The 19391-nt window shown below is 45.9% G+C and overlaps 1 protein-coding gene across 7 annotated transcripts in view; it reads left to right on the top strand.

The window, feature by feature from the left end:
• Nucleotides 1-19391, top strand: part of TULP4 (TUB like protein 4) — a 223062-nt gene that overhangs the window by 138428 nt on the left and 65243 nt on the right. For 6 of the 7 annotated variants that reach the window (XM_044924040.1, XM_044924042.1, XM_025294333.2 and 3 more), the window contains one exon: nt 12919-13047. In XM_044924040.1, the coding sequence (XP_044779975.1) occupies nt 12919-13047 (129 nt within the window). Of the gene's footprint in view, nt 1-6047; nt 6309-12918; nt 13048-19391 lie in introns of all 7 variants that reach the window. The other variant, XM_044924044.1, reaches the window with a different exon arrangement.

The raw sequence follows: 19391 nt of genomic DNA, 5'->3' as shown, positions 1-19391 counted from the left end.
TCACCTTTGTTTTCCTTGGAAGTGTCCTTTCAAAGCTGGTTATCCTCTCTGTGAGGCTGGCTTAGTTACGCTGGGTGCACGCTGAACCCGGCCCTGGGCGTGTAGGGCCCGTACAGCTCCTGCTCCCCTCCAGGGCCCAGCCTGTCGTATCTCAACTGGGTAACCTTTCCCAGTCTGGGAAAGGGGACCGCACTGTAGTTCATGTATTAAATATTATTTATAACATTTTTGTTTGCCGTCTCCCCGCATCCCGTGGATTGCCTTGGGCACACCTGGGGCACCTGGGTCAGTGGGAGGTGGTTGTGGGGTTTGCCTGCCGAGCCCTGAGCCAGTCCTGAGACTCCGTGGGGGTAACAAGGCCTCTGCCATGTGGTCAGGACCACAGCTCTCTTTGCCTCATGCTGGCATGTTTTCCTTCCAAGGTGGGTCATGTGCTCTTCTTCACTAGAGTCTTTGGTCGATGGTTTCTGTCCTCTTGAAAAATGACCTCATGTTCAAAACTGTCAGGAGTCAGCCATGTGACTGCAGTCTCCCCGGGACTGTTGATCAGGCTTCCACTGGACAACAGGAATTTTCAGCCTTGTAAATGTGAATACCCAGACTTCTCTTGAATTTGTGTAAAGTTTAACTGCAAATGGCCACCCTTTTCCAATTCAATCCCTTGCTCTTACCAAAAATTTTACAGAGTGAATCTTACCTTTCCTATTTCTGCTGGAGAAATAAGTTCTGAACACACGCAGAGGCCCTCTCTCCCTGTTGCCTTCTCCCGTGTGTGTGTGTGTGTGTGTGTGTGTCTGTCTGTCTGTCTGTCTGCATGTGTGTGTTTTCCTGCTGCTCAGGCCTCTCGCGAGTGCCCTTCCTGGAGCTCCTGGTAGGAGGTGCACCTGGAGCTGAAGCATTTTCCAGTCCCTGGGTGTCACTACTGCCCTGCCTTCAGGGCCCAGGTGAGCTCCCAAACCGGTTTTTGAGACTCTGCTGGTTGCCAAAAGTTCAACCCAGAATTTCTGATCACCTGGTCTTCGGCAGCCTGAGAATTTGCATTTTCCCACAAATTCCCAGGTGGTTCTGTGCTGCTGAACCTGGGGCAGGACTTGGTGAGCCACTGACCAAGTTTCTCATCTTGCACACTTACAGAGCATCTCTGGTTTGGTGCCCTCGAAGCAGAGTCTGAGATGGGGTCTGAGTTGTTGCACGGAGATGATCCTTCTTGCTCCATGGGGGTTGGAACAGTTCACTGAAGGAGGGGCTCTCAGGGGAGACGGATGAGCGACGTGGGGTGAGTGGGGCCAAACTCGACGAGGGGTCCAGCTCCACTCCTACAGCCAAAGACACAGGGTGAAGGGCTCAGATCGCCTCCGGGGCTGTGTGCTTTCTCCCTGCTGAGAGCTGGGCAGTGGGTGAACCTTGGACGCACCCATTTGGGGTGGGCTTTGGGAGACTGCCTAGCCAAGCTGATGGGAGGGAGTGAGGGGGTGCAGGGGATATGGTTCAGGCCGGGGCGGGCAGCGGTCTGGGGGCTGGAAGGGAGGCGGGAGGCTGGGTTATTACTGCTCACGAGAACATGGGTGGGATATGACGCCCAGGCCACTCTGAGGGCTGAGGATTCCTCACCAGCATTAAAAACCGATGTGCTTCTTAATAGCAGCCACTACTGTGGATGCTGTTTATGGGACTTGTTCCATCCAGGCCCTGGCCCCAGACTTGCATGCATCGTCTCTAAGAGGAAGGCAGGCAGTTCAGAGATAAAGACAGGCTTTGGGGTCTGACCGACCAGGGTCATTGCTGAGTCTGTCTCCACTTGCTGAGAGACTCGAGAGAAACTGATGAGCACCTCTAAACCGCAGTTTCCTCACCTTTGCAGTGAGGATGGTCCTCATTACCCATAGCGGGTTTGCGGGAGGATTAAGGGAGGTGATATGTGTGAAGAACTCAGGAGATGATGGCAAGTCTAGAACCGAACGGTGGTGACTTCTCTCCAGTTGCTCTTGCAGCAGTCCTGTTGGTCACGTGCTAACACCTCTGTTTACAGATTGAGCAAACCAAGGCTCAGCAGGTGATGCGACTCACCAGGGGCTGGCAAGGCATGTGCCCTGTTTTTGGTTAGCAGTACTCATGATGGAATAGAGCTGACTCTTGTTTTTACAGGTTAGTAAAACAGTGGCTGAATTCTTTGACCATTCACGTTGCCTTTGGTAATTCCCTTCACAAAGAATGTTACGTTTGCATCTGCCAACAGGCTCTAGAGATGGGTAGAATAATTGATCTTCAGCAAGATGGAAAATATTTGAACTTTAGTAAATGGAAATATAGAACTAAATGCAAATACAGAGTTACTAACTAGGAATTTAGGTTTAAAAAGAACTGAAAGTACATTTCAGGGATTTCAGGCTGTTGACTGAGATCTAGTGGTAAGTTATACTGCAGAGGCACATATGCACAGAAAATGAAACACTGAGAAGTATTTTGAAGTGGAAATCTCAAGTGCCAAATATATTGGGGAATCTATAATTATAATTTTTTGTTTGCAGCTGGCAAAAAGCCCACCCCAATTTTCACTCTAAAAGGGAGTATTGGGCAGAAATCTCTTGCCTTTTGAAGGAATTCTAGATAATTAGTGTTTTTGCAGGGAATGCTAACAGTGCCCTGGCCCTGGGGGTTGGAGACACCTGAAAATGCCTTTCCTGCAGAGACCTGTGCTAATGAAGCCTCCACATAGAGCGTTCCTAGCATCTCACTGAGCTGGTGGCTGGACAGTTGCTTGTCTGCCCCCCAGTCCTGAGAGCTTCTCGAGCGTGTGAGCCAAGTGCCAGACTTGGCTGCCTCTCTAGCTCCAGCGTGTGTCTGGCGCAGGGCAAATCCTCAATAAATATATGAAGTGCCTCAGGCTCCTCCACTGTGTCCTATGCATTTTAATTGGGGTGTAAACCCAGTGTCATATCCCTATTAATGCTGCAGTCTGCCACCTCAGTATTTCTTGTAAATAATTGCATCGTTGAAAATGACTTAAATCCTCTTGGTAGTAGTTTTGTATGCAGTTATTAATGCCGAATTTCTGTTCTAGCCTTTCAAAGGGTGAAAATCATACTTCAGTTTGAGAAGAAGCTCAGCAGGGCTTTTCACCCTCCTAAGTATATTTATTTTGTGTATTTCTGTGCATTGTGTAACGTAAAAGAGTGATGGCATTTCATTTCCTAACATGGAACCATTGATGGGACAGAATGGTATTCTTGGCTGTGTGCTGAAGTAAGCAAGCAGCAGCTAAGGTCTCGGTAAGGCCTCTCAGTTGAGAAGAGAACAGCTGCAGGTAGTTGTGGTTCAGGTTGACCTGTTGTTCAGACAGAGCTCAGTGAACATGTGCTCACACTTTCATCCTTTGTGCACGTTCTGGGTCTTTGTGTGAAGTGTCTCCCACAACCCAAGAATTAAACGGAAGGTATCAGACAATGGCGAGTGCCAGAGCCGGAGCTGTGCTGGGCCCTTCCATTTGAAGGTGCTCCAAGGACCCCTGTGTGGTGGAGCCTTGGGCCGAGGGTGTGGGTGAGGCCTTACCAGCCTTCAGCAGGTAGTGAGCACTCCAGACCCAGAGACTCATCCCACAGTCCGAAGCTCACCTGAGCCTGGGCTTCTCACTGAGCTCACTTAGAGTGCTGTCTATTAACTTCTACTGTACGTTGGAGTCACCCTAGTAGGTGGAGACTGCATCTCCTCACTCTGTTCTTATTTTCTTTCTTTTTTTTTTTTTTCAATGGATATGACTTCTTTCTAATTCTCTGTGACCATCTGGTTTTGTAGAAGTGTTTCAGTCTGTACCACAATGTGGTTAAAATTAATCTTTCAAAAGCAGTGTGGTATTCAGGATGATTTTTAGGATCCTGAGTCTTCATGCTGGCTCAGAGAGAAGTCATGGGAAGGCTTTGGATAAAACTTGGATGTATGTTGTTGAACGAGAACGTTCCCTGACTTACTGAGAAAGTTGTGAAGGTTCCCAGGGATGCTCTGAGGACAAGTTAAATAGAATTCTTTTGTGCTGCCTTGAGCTTCAAAAGCACAAACATCGCCCAAAACCCAGTTCTGAGTTGACCTCCCACAGATGATTCATTCCTTCCATATGGTGTTATCTTCATAATAACTATGTCTCAGAAAAAGTTGAAATGCAACCAAATGTACAGTGAGATGCATCCAAGGATTTTCTAACAAGAGTATTTAAAATTCTGGTTTCCTTCCCTTTAACTGCGAAGTCAGAGAAAGTTCAGTTAATTTTAATGTGACTATGGTTTTCAGTACAAAACTGTACTGTTTTCCTTTCTATTTTCTCACAGACATCCATTCTTTACTTAATTTTTGTGATATAAATAATTTTGAAACAATAGTTATAGTCAATGCTATCTGCTAACTGATTAAAAGAAAAAAAATGAGGCAGAGGGAGGGATCATTTAAGAATTTGAGAGTAACATATACACACTACTATATATAAAATAGTAACCAACAAGGACCTACTATATAGCACAGGGAACTATACTCAATATCTTATAATGATCTATAAAGGAAAAAAATCTGAAAAAGAGCGTGTATATGTATAATTGAATCACTTTGTTGTACACCTGAAACTAATGCAACGTTGTAAGTGAAAGTGAAAGTTGCTCAGTCGTGTCCGACTCTTTTAGACCCCATGGACTATGTGCAGTCCATGAAATTCTCCAGGCCAGAATACTGGAGTGGGTAGCTGTACCCTTCTCCAGGGGATCTTCCCAACCCAGAGATCGAACCCAGATCTCCTGTACTGCAGACAGATTGTTTACTAGCTGAGCCTCAAGGGAAGCCCCAAAATACTGGAGTGGGTAGCCTATCCCTCCTCCAGCAGATCTTCCTGACCCAGGAATCAAACCCGGGTCTGTCGCATTGCAGGTAGATTTTTTACCAACTGAGCTATCAGGGAAGCCCAACACTGTAAATCAACTGTATTTCAATAAAAAAGCAAAACTAAATACCAGTCTGTAATTCCATCCTTGAGTGCGCTACTTTTCCACTTGGAATCCATTCAGACAACAATCAGGCAGTACCCTCAGGCTGGGACTGTGTCCCACACTGAGATACAGTGTGGGGTGGCTGAGCAGGAGGTGGGGAGCAGGTGCAGGTTAATTCGGGCGGGAAAAGCCCCTCGTGAGAGGCCAGCTCCGCTGTGGCTCTCGCATGACGCTGGTCCTCATGTGCGTTCTGTGTCTCGAGGCCGAGCGGCCAGCAGTGGCTGGCTTGTGCCCTCGTGTGGCTGCCCGCTGAGAAAGTCGGAAAACTCACCCCTGTGGTGGGTCTCGACTGAGTCAGTTCCCGGAGTCCTGAGGACCCCTCTGGGGGGACAGACCTTCGGGAGGACCCTGAGGGACTCTGATGAAGATGAGTCAGTGGTGTGTTCGGGGGAGGACTCCTGTCACTTTCCTGAGTAAGTCCTGGCTGGTTAACATGAGCTTTTTACCAAGGAGCTGCTCTTCCCAGGCACCTGGGTCTTGTGATGTGGGGACAGACAGCAGAAGCAGCCCGTGAGTTTGTGGTTCCGTTTAAGTACAAAATAGAAGAACAGGAAATTATTTGAAGGCAAGGTAATAATGTGTGCAGAGATTATGACAGGAAATGGAGTTGGGAGGTTGGGAGTTGGGAGGTTTCTCACATCCCAACTAGTTGGGAGGTGATGTGAGAAACTTGCTGTTAGAAAGAGGAGGGTGAATGCACATTTATTTGGATTAAGATGTCACGCAGGTCTGTTCGCCAGGGAACAGGAGATATGGATCTCAAGGAATGTGCGCCAAATAGTTAAGACAGCATTTCAAGAAATGTTCATTTTCTATTTATATACTTCTGTAATGTTTGAGTTTTACTTAGTGTATGTTTCCGTGATTAGAAAAAAAGATTAAAAAGGAAAAATACATGAGTTTTGACCAAAATGTTGATATTTTAACTTATCGCTGGTGGTCAGGTAATACCCAGGTCCTGATGGGCAGCTCAGGTCTCATGGAGACTTGCTGGCCCGTGGTTAAGTGTTCCGTCTGTTTCAGGCCAAGAGCTGTTTCTCAGAAGGAGAGTCGTTGTCTGTGGAGGATGGCAGGGCTGTGCTCCAAACCCCGAGGCCTGCACCAAGATTCTTCCACCAAAGGCTCCAGACAGCATCCCTTTCTGACACTGATGCTTTGGGTACCACAGGATCTGCTGGATCACATGACCTGGGACACAGAGCAGGTCACATGGTGGCCTGATCCATGAGGAGCTCTCTCTTCTTCTGGACCCCACTCAAAATCAGCAGCTTTTGGGGTCACTAGGTAAACAGGCCGGATTGTCACACCCAAATTAGGGACATGTAGCCTCCAAAATCCAAAGGGGCACAGTGAACTTGACACATAAAATTAACTGTCACTATACATAGAGACTCGGTTTTTATGTAACTTTTTTTTTTTTAAATTTATTTTATTTTTTAACTTTACAATATTGTATTGGTTTTGCCATATATCAACATGAATCCGCCACAGGTGTACACGTGTTCCCCATCCTGAATCCTCCTCCCCCTCCCTCCCCGTACCATCCCTCTGGGTCGTCCCAGTGCACCAGCCCCAAGCATCCTGTATCCTGCATCAAACCTGGACTGGCTATTCATTTCATATATGATATTATACATGTTTCAATGCCATTCTCCCAAATCATCCCACCCTCTCCCTCTCCCACAGAGTCCACGAGACTGTTCTATACATCAGTGTCTCTTTTGCTGTCTCATATACAGAGTTACTGTTACCGTCTTTCTAAATTCTATATATATGCGTTAGTATACTGTATTGGTGTTTTTCTTTCTGGCTTACTTCACTCTGTATAATAGGCTCCAGTTTCATCCACCTCATTAGAACTGATTCAAATGTATTCTTTTTAATGGCTGAGTAATACTCCATTGTGTATATGTACCACAGCTTTCTTATCCATTCATCTGCTGCTGGACATCTAGGTTGCTTCCATGTCCTCACTATTATAAACAGTGCTGCGATGAACATTGGGGTACACGTGTCTCAATTCTGGTTTCCTCAGTGTGTATGCCCAGCAGTGGGATTGCTGGGTCATAAGGCAGTTCTATTTGTAACTCTTGAACTAATTACTTAAAATGCAACATCACTCATGTTTTAAAAATCATAAGCAAGCACTTAGAAAGAAACTTGTATTTCATGTCAGACTCTGAATCGAGTTATGATAACATATTCTCTCAGATGCACCCCCTCCCATCAATTACGTACCCTCCTACCAGGTGGTATGTCATGATCCATGTGCTAGATTTTTTTTCTTGGGTGCTAAATATATCAGTATTTAAGTTTTGTAGGATATTGCACTTAGGAGTAGGTATGCTGTATTTGTTTAGTACTTGTCCAAATAGAATTCAGTGTGTGAAAGTATTAGAGCTGGAAGGATCTTCAGAAATGGTCTAGGCTGACTTCCTTTTTCAGACACAATGAAGCTGCAGGGTGTTAGAGAGCAGACTGCCACTCGGGTTTTCTGCGGTCAGTGAGAAGCGTCCTGGTTCCGGCTGTGTCCTGCTCTCCGGAGCTGAGAGGCCTGCTGTTGGCTGGGGTCAGCGTCAGCCTGTCGGGGGGTGAGCTGAGGTTCTGTCTTCAGTTGGTAGCCTGGCCATGTGCCTGGAGAAGTGCTGTTTCCTGACCGAATGCTCGATGTGCTGGACTGAGAGATAGGGATTTTAAAGAGCAAGATGCTGAGAATCCGGCTGTCTTAGCTTCTCTGAGAGCTGGAGAGGAACATCTTGAAAATTAATCTACTAGGTTAAGTGTATTATAAATCACTAAAGTACACACCTGGTTGACAAAGAGTATTAATAATATGTAATATATAAAACTTTAATTCAAATAGCCAAGTTAACTACTTTAATAATTGAATTTCCGTTTGGCAAATTTAGTGGCAGTTTATCACTTGGTAGATGCTTAAGAGCTTAAATCAGCCTTTTTTTTTTTTTTTTTTTTTTTGAGGCGGTAACATCACTAATGCTAAGGCCATATTTAACTTTGATTTGTCGTCTCGGAGTTGGATGGATGGTAATATGGAGGTCCCCTAGTTGTAGCCCCCTGCCCCAGCCCGGTTAGATGCGTTGCCCCTAGGTACCCCTGGCAGTTGGCTGTCCCGCCTCTTGTCTCCAGCGTTCCAGGTTCCTTTTGAAGACAGCCCCTTCCACGGATAGGCAGTGCTCCTGCTCCTTGTTAGAAAGCCTTCTTTCACGTACTTCTCATGGACTTCTCATCATTTGTGCTTATGTCTCCTGATTCTGCCCCAAGATTGTTTTTCTAGTTTTCTCAACATTAGAAAAATTATTTATTTTTTATTGATCATTTTTGGCTGTGCTGGGTCTTCGTTGCCACATGGGATTTCCCTAGTTGTGGCGAGCATGGCCTACTCTCTAGTTGCGATGTGCAAGCTTCTCATTGCAATGGCTTCTCTTGTTGCAGAACATGGGCTGTAGGGCACTGGGGCCTCAGTAGTTGTGGTAGATGGGCTTGGTTGCTCCACGGAGTGTGGGATCTTCCCAACCGAGGGATCGAACCCGTGTCTCCTGCATTGATTGGCAGGCGGATTCTTTACCACTGAGCCAGCAGGGAAGCCCGTCTGAACAATTTTTTATAGCTCATTTTGGATGGTCAAAAATTCTAGACTAGATATTTCAGCATTCTAATTAAAAAAAATCGAGTATTCACAAGGACAATCATTTTCCTAGCATGAATCAGTATTCCCCCCAAAATAGGCTCCTAAAATGATTATGCCTGACTTCACTTTGTAATTAGGAAGACGCAAAGAACCAGGGATGAGTGTGCCTGGTTCCGAGCCTTTCTCTGCCTCTCGCCAGTTGGGTGCTGTGGGCAAGGGAACCTCCCTGAACCTGTTTCCTTTTCTATAAAGTGAAGATGAGAATGCCTGCTCCAGGTACCAGGCTGTTTTGAGAATCAGATGCTTTTGTAGTCTATCTATGTTCTTCCAGATATAGGAGGTTAACTCCCTTGTTTTAGAATGGAACATTTTTGAATCATCAGTTCAGTCACTCAGTCGTGTCCAGCTCTTTGTGACCCCGTGGACTGCAGCACGCCAGGCCTCCCTGTCCATCACCAAATCCTGGAGCTTGCTCAGACTCATGTCCATCGAGTTAGTGATGCCATCCAACCATCTCATCCTCTGTCTTCCCCTTCTCCTCCTGCCTTCACTGTTTCCCAGCATCAGCATCTTATTTTCTAATGAGTCCGTTCTTTGCATCAGGTGGCCAAAGTATTAGAGCTTCAGCGTCAGTCTTTCCAGTGAATATTCAGGACTGATTTCCCTTAGGATTGACTGGTTTGATCTCCTTGCTGTCCAAGGGACTCTCAAGAGTCTTCTCTAGCATGACAATTCAAAAGCATCAGTTTTTCTACCAACACTATTTGAAGGGTTCCTGTCTCAAAAGATGAACATCCTTGAGGTGGATTAGCTGACACTAGGGCTTTGTTCTGTCTAAAAATAGTGCCAGGAATAGAAGGTGAAGTGACTTATTGAGGGCATTACAGAACAGCCCAAAGAGGCCTTCCACAGACCTGCATTGCATTTTTACTGTGAATTTCTCTGTCTTTAATATTCCTCCATAAGTATTTATTGATAAGAATAACTATAAAACAATAGAAATCTTATTTTGGCAGGCTAGCATTTTGGGGGAATAATCAAAGACCTAAGTCAAAACTTGACTTACATGCTGTCTGTTCAGTAGAATGCACGCTTCACCTAACATCCTTAATGCTTTTGTGCCCAAAGCAAAGAGGAGCCCCATCTTCCTCTAAGAGGGAAGGAAGGCTCTGCCATGGAACGCTCTGGGCTCTGCTCAGCACCCTGCCGTGTGATCTGGGCGACTGAGAACCCAGCTGGCCCCGCTCGCTCGGCAATTCCTCAGCACTCTGGTATGTCCTGACTCTGCCAGGCAGACTGGAGGGATTGGGAGAACAGGAAATAAGCTGCCGGGAGATAAGACGGGTGGCTCGGAATCACAGACGAGAGAGGAAATGAGAAAACTAACCCAGGGAAACAACACTGCCTTTGAAAACTTTATTTTTAAACCAAGAGTCACTGGAAAGATTTCTCTTAATTTAGGGGAGCAACCCACCTATATTGCATTACACCAGTTACACTCCCAGCAAAGTAGTGTGTGGATGGGGGCTGCATTCTGTTAACTGCTGAGTCTCAACTCATCTGGAATTACGAAAAGATGAAGTCGAGTCTGTGAACTTTTTGTTTGTCCAACAACCACTAGTGTTACCACAAGACCAAGACATTTTTAATGTTAGAAATAACTGTAAAATATTTTTTTTTACCTCTGCTCTTTTGTATCCATGTCATGCTGTGACTATGCAGGCTGTTCTCAAGGAGAGGTTTTACTGATGCTGATAACTAAATGTGCAACCATATGTGGCAATGCATGTTAAAGGAAAAAGGCAAAAGTATAGAAAATGTGACTCGCCTCTGTTTTCTGAATGATGATGCCTTGTCATCAAAATACTATTCTGTAAGGAAGACTATCGGAGAAGGCAGTGGCACCCCACCTCCAGTACTCTTGCCTGGAAAATCCCATGGACAGAAGAGCCTGGTAGGCTGCAGTCCATAGGGTTGCAAAGAGTCGGACACGACTGAGCGACTTCACGTTCACTTTTCACTTTCATGCACTGGAGAAGGAAATGGCAACCCACTCCAGTGTTCTTGCCTGGAGAATCCCAGGGACGGCGGAGCCTGGTGGGCTGCCGTCTATGGGGTCACACAGAGTCGGACACGACTGAAGTGACTTAGCAGCAGCAGCAGCAGCAAGGAAGACTATAGTAGACGAATGTTTACCGTATTTAACTTAAATAGTTTAAAATCGATCACATTCTTATTAGTCACACTGGTCCTCCCGTCACTGTTCTGAAATGCACGAGTGGCTGTGGGCTTGGATGCTGAGCGTGTCTCGGGGACCAGATTGTGGCACGCTGTGGTGAGCACTGCTCGGGCCAGGCACCACTGGGTCTGAAAGAAGTTTATGAAGTTGGCTGCTTGGTAATTCTAAATTTTATGACACATTTGGTGCGTTTAAAGACACTTAAGAATTGGATCAGTAATTTAAATACAGAATTTTAAAAATTAAAACAAGTTGAAAGTGGAAGTCTTAGTCTCTCAGTCGTGTCTGACTCTTTGTGGCCCAGGGGACTGTATAGCCCACCAGGCTCCTCTGTCCATGGAATTTCCCAGGCAAGAGTACTGGAACAATTTGCCATTTCCTTCTCCCGGGGTTCTTCTCGACCCGGGGATCGAATTGCAGGCAAATTCTTTACTGCTGAACCACCAGGGAAGCCCCTTTAGAAACTAGACTTTAAGATAATGGGTCTGGATTTGTTGCTCCTCACCATCCACCTCCTGTCTGTCATATGTTCCCAGCTCTGCATATAGAGCAGGATGTGATGTCTGTTCAGTGAACTGAACTCCACACGGACCAGGATTTCTTAACTTCTACCTTCGCAACCTAACAGTTGGTAATAGGCAGTCAGTCAGTATTATTGGCTGTTGTTAAAATGCCTTTGGGAGTTGAAAATAACCTACTTGGAATAGTTTTCAGCCACCGTTCAAACCTATAGCCAAATGAGACTCATAACTTACACGGGGCTGTTTGGCACGCTCGTGGCATTCCTGCGCATCAGTGTTCAGAGGCGAGGGTGCCTCCACCCATCCCTCAGGTGGCCGGGGCTCCGGGTCGGAGGGAGCCTGGATCTGTGGGCACAGGAGTTGGGGGGTGGGCGGTGAGGGCAGCACCTGCCGAGCTGCAACCAGAGCAAGGCAGGCAGTCCTGGCGGAAGGACAAAGTCAGATGGGCCAGTGGCAGGCAGTGGGCAGTGCCTACATCCATGGAGAGCTTGTATCCGTTTGGCATGGGGGCCACTGACTAGGTTAGATTGGCTGATGATGGCCAGGTCTCAGAAGATTGCAGACTTTCAGCTCTCTGCAGAGTTTTAAAAAAGAGCTGAATGAATGAAATCTCAGTCACCAGCACGGGCGGGTCAGGCCACACTCTGGAACCTGCCCCCAGTGACCCCAGGTGCTGGTTTTGTGTCTTCTTGTGACCACTTGATAGCCCTGTGTCCTTGCAGGTTTCACTGGGCTCTGTGAGGGCCAATGCCACCAACCACCTAGCAAGGTCCACCTTTAGCTAAGGGAGTGATAGTTGAGAAAGATGAAAATGATTTGTCCAGATTCAGAATTTATCAAATTTAAAAATTAAGTTCTTACATGCATCAGTTTTGAAGTTAATTATTTCTTCATCTTTCCCCTGTGATAAATCACAAGCAACTTATTTCTACTGTGTATTTTTTTCCAAATTGGCGTGTTTAGATGCTGAACTATTTGGAAATAAGGTAGTCTTGGAAAAGACATAGAAAGTTTCACTTAGGGGAAAAAATGAGATTAAATAGGCCCCACCTTTTCTTTTTTTCTGTGCTAAATAAAGAGCCCCCGATTCAGATACACAATGAATTTTGAGAAAATTGCTTTCCCACCACACGGGACCATCAGAGGAGTGATCCTGGTGCTGCGGGAGGCAGGGCGGGTATAGGCAGGCCCTGGCTTGCTCTCTGTTTTCATGATGGTGGCCGTTTTTCGTGCTGGAGTTGAGTATGGTTTGCTCAGATGCCCACTGTTTGTCAGGAAGTCTTGACACGTGGGCCAGTCCCTGAGACACATCCATCCTTTCCTCTGCTGATCTGCCCCCCAGCCCTCTCCTCCCTCCTGCCGTCCTCCTTGAATCCTTTCTTTGACCGCACTTTCTCTTTAGTTCTGGATCTGATAACTTTGTAAATGGCTTCCTTGCCCATGGGCTCCTTCCCAGCAGTAAATGTCTTCCTGGTTGTCTTCCAGGTCGTGCTGGTGAGGTGGAACGAGCCGTACCAGAAGCTGGCCACGTGCGACGCGGACGGCGGGATATTTGTATGGATCCAGTACGAGGGCCGGTGGTCCGTGGAGCTGGTCAATGACCGAGGTGCCCAGGTGAGTGGCGGGAGGCGCCTTGGGGCTGGGCAGAGGCGGGCGAGTGAAGCCAGGGCCTGCTCCGAGCTTCCTCTGGAGGGGAAGGACGGCGCCTCCGTCTCCTCCAGCGTGCGGCTGTCGTGAGGATCTCCACCTTCTGAGCTTCGGTTGAGTGTGCGAAGTCGTTTTGCACCATCAGTGTTGTGCTTCCCTGTTGACTCACACCCTCTGCAGTGCTCCTGGCACGGGCGTCTCTGCGCCCCTGCGAAGGTGTTTGCCCACATCGTCAGGTTCCGCGTGCTCTCGTGGGGAACTCCGCGTGCCGTTCTCAGCACCTGCTCCTCAGCCCTCGCTCTGTCAGGTTCCAGTTAGGGGGGCCACCTGTGGTCGGCGCTTAGCCTCTCCTTTCCAGTGCCAGTTTGTCTCCGCTCGGTGGGGAACCACTGCTCTCGGGACACCCGCCGAGCTGTGCTGCTTTAAACCCCTTGGTGGGTTCCGGTGGCTGATGGCACCAACCTGGCTCTTTCTCCCCTGGAGCACGGCTGCATGGAGCTCCCGTCCCAGGTGCATAATGACTCGGGTCCCACCCGAGGATTTGCCAGGCCAGAGTCCTCACGGGACCTTATTGATGAGGGGTTTCTTAGACTGTTTGACTCTGTAGGGATAGTCTTCACAACTGTCTGTACGTTTCCAAGGAAACAAATTCTTACCATCTCTCTTCCCAGCTGTTGCTTAAATAAGCTACGAGCTCACCAACTTTGAGAGATTCAGACTGGTGAAGTGACAGAAAATTGCAGGGAATGAACCTGTTATCAGCAGTTACTGTTAGGCTGAGGAACTTCGTAGATACCATCACAGGAGGCAAACCTACTTTCCAGTAAAAGCACCATGTTCTGTTTTTGTGAGTTTATTTAGTTGGTAAGGTCAATGTACTAATTTTGACGGGCTCTAAGAAGGCCTTATCAGTTTCCTATATCCCCCTGTGAGAGAAAGAAGGAAGAGATGGCACCCACCCTGTGCCTGCTAACTCACCTGAAATAGAGCCACAGATGTGGAGACCTCCATGCCCTGAGAAGTTCACGTCACCGGAAGGTAGACCTTGTGGCCACGAGTGTGAGCTCTGGAGTCAGCCTCTCAGTCGTGACTCCTTGTAGGAGACACTTCACTTCTGTACCTCAGTTTCCTCTTCTGTACACTTGGGACTGTAACAGTATCTGCCTCCAGGGATAACTAGGAGGACTGTGCTCAGTCGCTCAGTCATGTCCGACTCTTTGAGACCCCATGACTGTAGCCCACCACGCTCCTCTGTCCATGGGTTTCTCCAGGCAAGAATACTGGAGTGGGTTGCCATGCCCTCCTCCAGGGGATCTTGCCAACCCAGGAATCAAACCCAGGTCTCCCACATTGCAGGTGGCTTTACCATCTGAGCCACCAGGGAAGCCCAAGAATACTGAAGTGGGTAGCCTATCCCTTCTCCAGGGGATCTTCCCGACCCAGGAATTGAACTGGGGTCTCCTGCATTACAGGCAGATTCTTTACCAACTGAGCTACCAGGGACACCCTACTCAGAGGATTACATAGGATTAAATACAGAAAATGTTATGACACCATCTGGACGTGGTGGTTGACCCCACGAGTTGTGATGGTGCCTGAAGCATTGTGAGGTGCCGACACCCAAAGACCTCAACCCCAGGGTGTACCTGCCCTTAAACAGTCACCAGGAGGTCATCACCAGAGACCAGCTTCGGGCCTTGAAGCAGCAACTGTTCACGGCTTTCTGTCCAGTGCAGATTTCTCTGAACTTGCCCATGAAGGTCTCTAGAGTGCTGTTGTTCTCCCATCCATTGAAGTGTGAACTCTTTGCCTAGAAGGGCCCAGTGATCGGGTGAGGCCTACCTTCAGACCTTGGCTGACACGAGGTCTTCAAAGCACTACTCGGAGAAAGGCGACAAAGGGGGACCTTGGGCTGTCACTCGGTGCTGGCCTTCCCTCAGTCTCCACAGGAACCCTGCTGGGCAGATGTTACTCTGAGTTAACAAAGAAAAGGACTCAGGCCATGGAGGCCTAGTAACTCACCCGGGGAAGTTTTTGAACCCAGGGTTGACTCCAAATCTCTGTCTTGTTCCCAGACGATAAACTGTTTTCTGTTTAGCAGAAACGCACGTGCTCGTAGTATGTCCATAGAGCTCAGGCTTCACCACCATCAGCCCCAGGGTGCTGCCTAACTGTGTCCTGGTGATGAGGAGCGAGGCTTCTGCCTTCTCTGGTGGTAGCTGTGTGGTCTCTGCCCCCACGTCGTCCCTTGGCTTTTCTTTTCATTGAGAGTTCGCTACAGAAAAAGGGTTTTAGAAATGAGAGAGGATGACTTCAGAGCTGGAGTTGAATGGGCTTCCATGGACCAGAGAACATCTAGAAGCACCTAGAATCTCACAAAAGCCTGTGCCCTTCAGGTTGATCCAAAGTAACCACTGTATCTTGTGATCTGATCCAGATTTTTATATAGTTTTGCTCTTGGGCCTTCTGATTCTGCAAACCTCAGAACCCACTGAGCAAGTATGGTTAAGCGCTTGCATTCTGGGGAGTTTGCTTTTAATTCTGTTGGGGCCACGGCTTGTCTGAGAAGCGTCACGCTCCGATGACGATGACTCACTGGTGGAGGGAGCAGAGGGCTGTGGGCTGGCAGCGGTGTCTGGAGGGAGGAGGCCCGTCCTTGAAGTCTGCCCAGAGAGCCGTGAGACTCTGGAGAAGAAATGACAGGTGATCTTTGTTATGTAGTGTGCCTTTCATTGTCATGAAGTAACCAAACATTTGGCAGAAGCCAAGTGAAGCTTTATCACTCCTTTTTTCAGGAAATGATTGTGAGTCGTTTATTTCAGAAATGAGTCTGGAGGCGTGCCTGCATTATGTTATAGTATTAGTCACAGGCCGGCTGTGCCAGGCACAGGTCTCGGGCCGACCGAGGAAAGGCTACCTTGGGCAGGGGCCGTCAGGCTGCTCGCTTTCATCAGGGCAGGAATGCAGCAGCCTCTGCATCAGAAAGACCGGCAAAGAAGGGCTTTCTGCTTGTTTCCGTTAGAGCACGGGGAACTCCTTTCCCCTGGTTTTGTTTTCCCAGTTTTGATACAGTCTTATCACTCTGTGCTGACCTAATTTAATACTCCCAATTAGTTTCTATAAACATTCTGCTGCAGCTGCTGCTAAGTCGCTTCAGTCGTGTCCGATTCTGTGCAGCCCCATAGACGGCAGCCCACCTGGCTCCCCCGTCCCTGGGATTCTTCAGGCAAGAATACTGGAGTGGGTTGCATTTTCCTTCTCCAATGCATGAAAGTGAAAAGTGAAAGTGAAGTCGCTCAGTCGTGTCCGACTCCTAGCAACTCCATGGACTGCAGCCCACCAGGCCCCTCTGTCCATGGGATTTTCCAGGCAAGAGTACTGGAGTGGGTTGCCATTGCCTTTTCCGATAAACATTCTGTATTACCAATTTTTTGTGATTGTAACATTGCTGGTATCTCAGAGAAGCGACTTATCACTGGCTATATGTTTTAGCCTCTAGCAAGAAACTGCTCCTTTTATACAAAGATAAATGAGTTAAACTGCATGTAAATAAGTAGTGTTATCATTGCAAAATGAAAGGACTTTTAAATTTTATTGCAGAATTAATGTGTTGTCTGTCAAAAATCTTTTTGGTCCTTAAGAAAAACTAAATAATTTAATTGGTTGGAACATAAGGACGGAGAAACCAAAATTCCGAGTTTTCCTAAGCAAACAGCATTTTTTCAGTAACTTCAGATGAGCGGTCGAGAAGTTATCTCACACAGTTCTGCCATGGTCGTAATGGAAACATGCTGGTCGCTGACAACCTATAACTCCGTCTGGGAAAACAGCAAAAAGTTCATGTCCTTTTTTGTGTTTGTTCATTTATTTTATTATTATCTGAAATGTGATAAATCTAGTAGTGCTACAAATTTTAAAGGAGGTGAACATTTCCAAGTATAAGCAACAGGGAAAATCATAGATACCAATTTCTTTTTAGGTTAGAAAAGATATAAAAGGTAATACAAATTGCTTCCCTGGTAGCTCAGATGGTAAAGAATCTGCCTGCAAGGCAGGAGACACGGGTTTGATCTCTGGGTCAGGAAGATCCCCTGGAGAAGGAAATGGCAACCCACTCCAATCTTCTTGCCTGGAAAACCCCATGGACAGAGAAGTCTGGTGGGCTACAGTCCATGGGATCACAAAGAGTCAGACACGACTGAGCGACTAACACACACACAAACTGAAAAAGTAAATTCAGGTGATAGAAACAGGATCAAAATACCACTAATTAGAATAAATGTAAATAGACTGACTTCACCAATCAAGATGGTGCTTGACTGATTGCATTTTTAAAAACATAGCCATGTGTTTATTAAGAGTCATACCTGAACCTTGACGTGTACAAGTTTAAAAGGCTGAAAAAATATATTAAGCATATATCCAGAAAAAAAAAGCTGGAGTAGCAAATATTACCTTCAGATAAGATAGACTTAAAGATAGAAAGTAATGTTTAGTTTGTAGAGTGCTACCACATAATGATAAAAGGTGTAGTTTACTAAGATGATATTTTAAATATATATGTACTTAATAATAATATCAAAACACATGAAGGAAATTGATAGAACTGAAAGTAAAGATTGATAAATTCATTGATATACTGAGAGGTTTCAACAACAAAAGGAATCAGCAAAGGTTTAGAAAATCTGAGCAACACAGTTAACAAGCTTGACCTAATGGACATTTGTAGTTTCTGAATTCACCAATTAGAGAACCAAGGATCATTTGAATGTTTACAAAAATTGATCATGTTCTAAGGTTTCACAGATTTTTTCTTTGAAGGGGCAGATAGTACATATTTTAGGCTTTGTGGGCCAGGAATCACACTTTAGGATATTATATAAGTACTGTATAACAAGAAAGGAAACCAGAAAAGTTTCTGTTGATAAAATTAAAAGCTTGTTTATGAATGCTAAAATTTGAATTTTATATAATTTTGCATATAACAAAATATTCTTCTCCTAATTTTTTTCCCTGATCCTTTAAAACTGTAGTTTTGGACTGTTCAAAAACAGGTGGCAGGGCAGATTTGACCCACTGGCCATAGTTTGCCACCCTGGATTTTAGGATGTTAATAAAACAAAAACAGATTTTGATTGGTAGGTGTCCTGATTACGGACTGTAATTTCTGAATGGGTTAGAAGTTAATAACAAAAACATAAGAAATTGCTGGGAATTCCTTGGTGGTCCAGTGGTTAGAACTCAGTGCTTTCACGGCCTGGGCCCAGGTTCAATACCCCAAAATTTGTTCTTTGGAAACAAATCAATGACAAGACTTGAGTAAGAGAAGAAAAATAAAACCTAAAATAATTTTATGAATGAAAAGTTGAATATAACTATAGATAAGGTAGAGATTACAAGGTAATCAAAGGTAAATAAAAGATGCGTACGTAATTCAGTAAGGGGAAGAAAAGTCTTTTTTTAAGTTGAAGTATGATAGCATACAACATTATATTGATTTCAGATGTACAACATAATGATTCAGTATTTGTATCTATTGGGAAATGATCACCACAGTAAGTCTAGTTGACATACTGGGAATAGTCTTTTTGACAAATGGTGCAGAAAAACTGAATATCTGTACTGAAAATTTAAAAAGTAGAACCTTGATTCTTACCATATACTCTGTGCAGAAATTAACTTCTAAATGAAACATAGACATAAATGTAAAAGCATACACTTCTGGAATGCCAGACCACTTTACCTGTCTCCTGAGAAATCTGTATGCAGATCAAGAGGCAACAATTAGAACCAAACTTCAAACAAATGACTGGTTTAGAATTGGGAAAGGAGTACGACAAGGCTGTATATTGTCACCCTTAACTTCTGTGCAGAGTACATCATGCGAAATGCTGGGCTGGATGAATCTCAAACTGGAATCAAGATTGCCAGGAGAAGTATCAGCAGCCTCAGATATGCAAATGATACCACCCTAATGGCAGAGAATGAAGAGGAACTAAAGAGCCTCTGATGAGCGTGAAAGAGGAGAGTGAAAAAGCTGGCTTAAAACTCAACATTCAAAAAACTAAGATCTTGGCATCCAGTCTCATCACTTCATGGCAAATAGACGGGGAATAAGTGGAAGCAGTGACAGATTTTATTTTCTTGGGCTCCAAAATCACTGTGGACAGTGACAACAGCCATGAAATTACAAGTCACTTTCTCCTTGGGAGGAAAGCTATGACAAACCTAGACAGCATATTAAAAAGCAGAGACATCAGTTTGCTGACAAAGGTCCATATAGTCAAAGCTGTGGTTTTTCCAATAGTCAT

The sequence above is a fragment of the Bubalus bubalis genome, chromosome 10, assembly GCF_019923935.1.
Source record: "Bubalus bubalis isolate 160015118507 breed Murrah chromosome 10, NDDB_SH_1, whole genome shotgun sequence".
NCBI classification, from domain to species: domain Eukaryota; kingdom Metazoa; phylum Chordata; class Mammalia; order Artiodactyla; family Bovidae; genus Bubalus; species Bubalus bubalis.
Note: the sequence above shows the minus strand (reverse complement) of the source record. Positions and strands in the feature narration are given on the sequence as shown.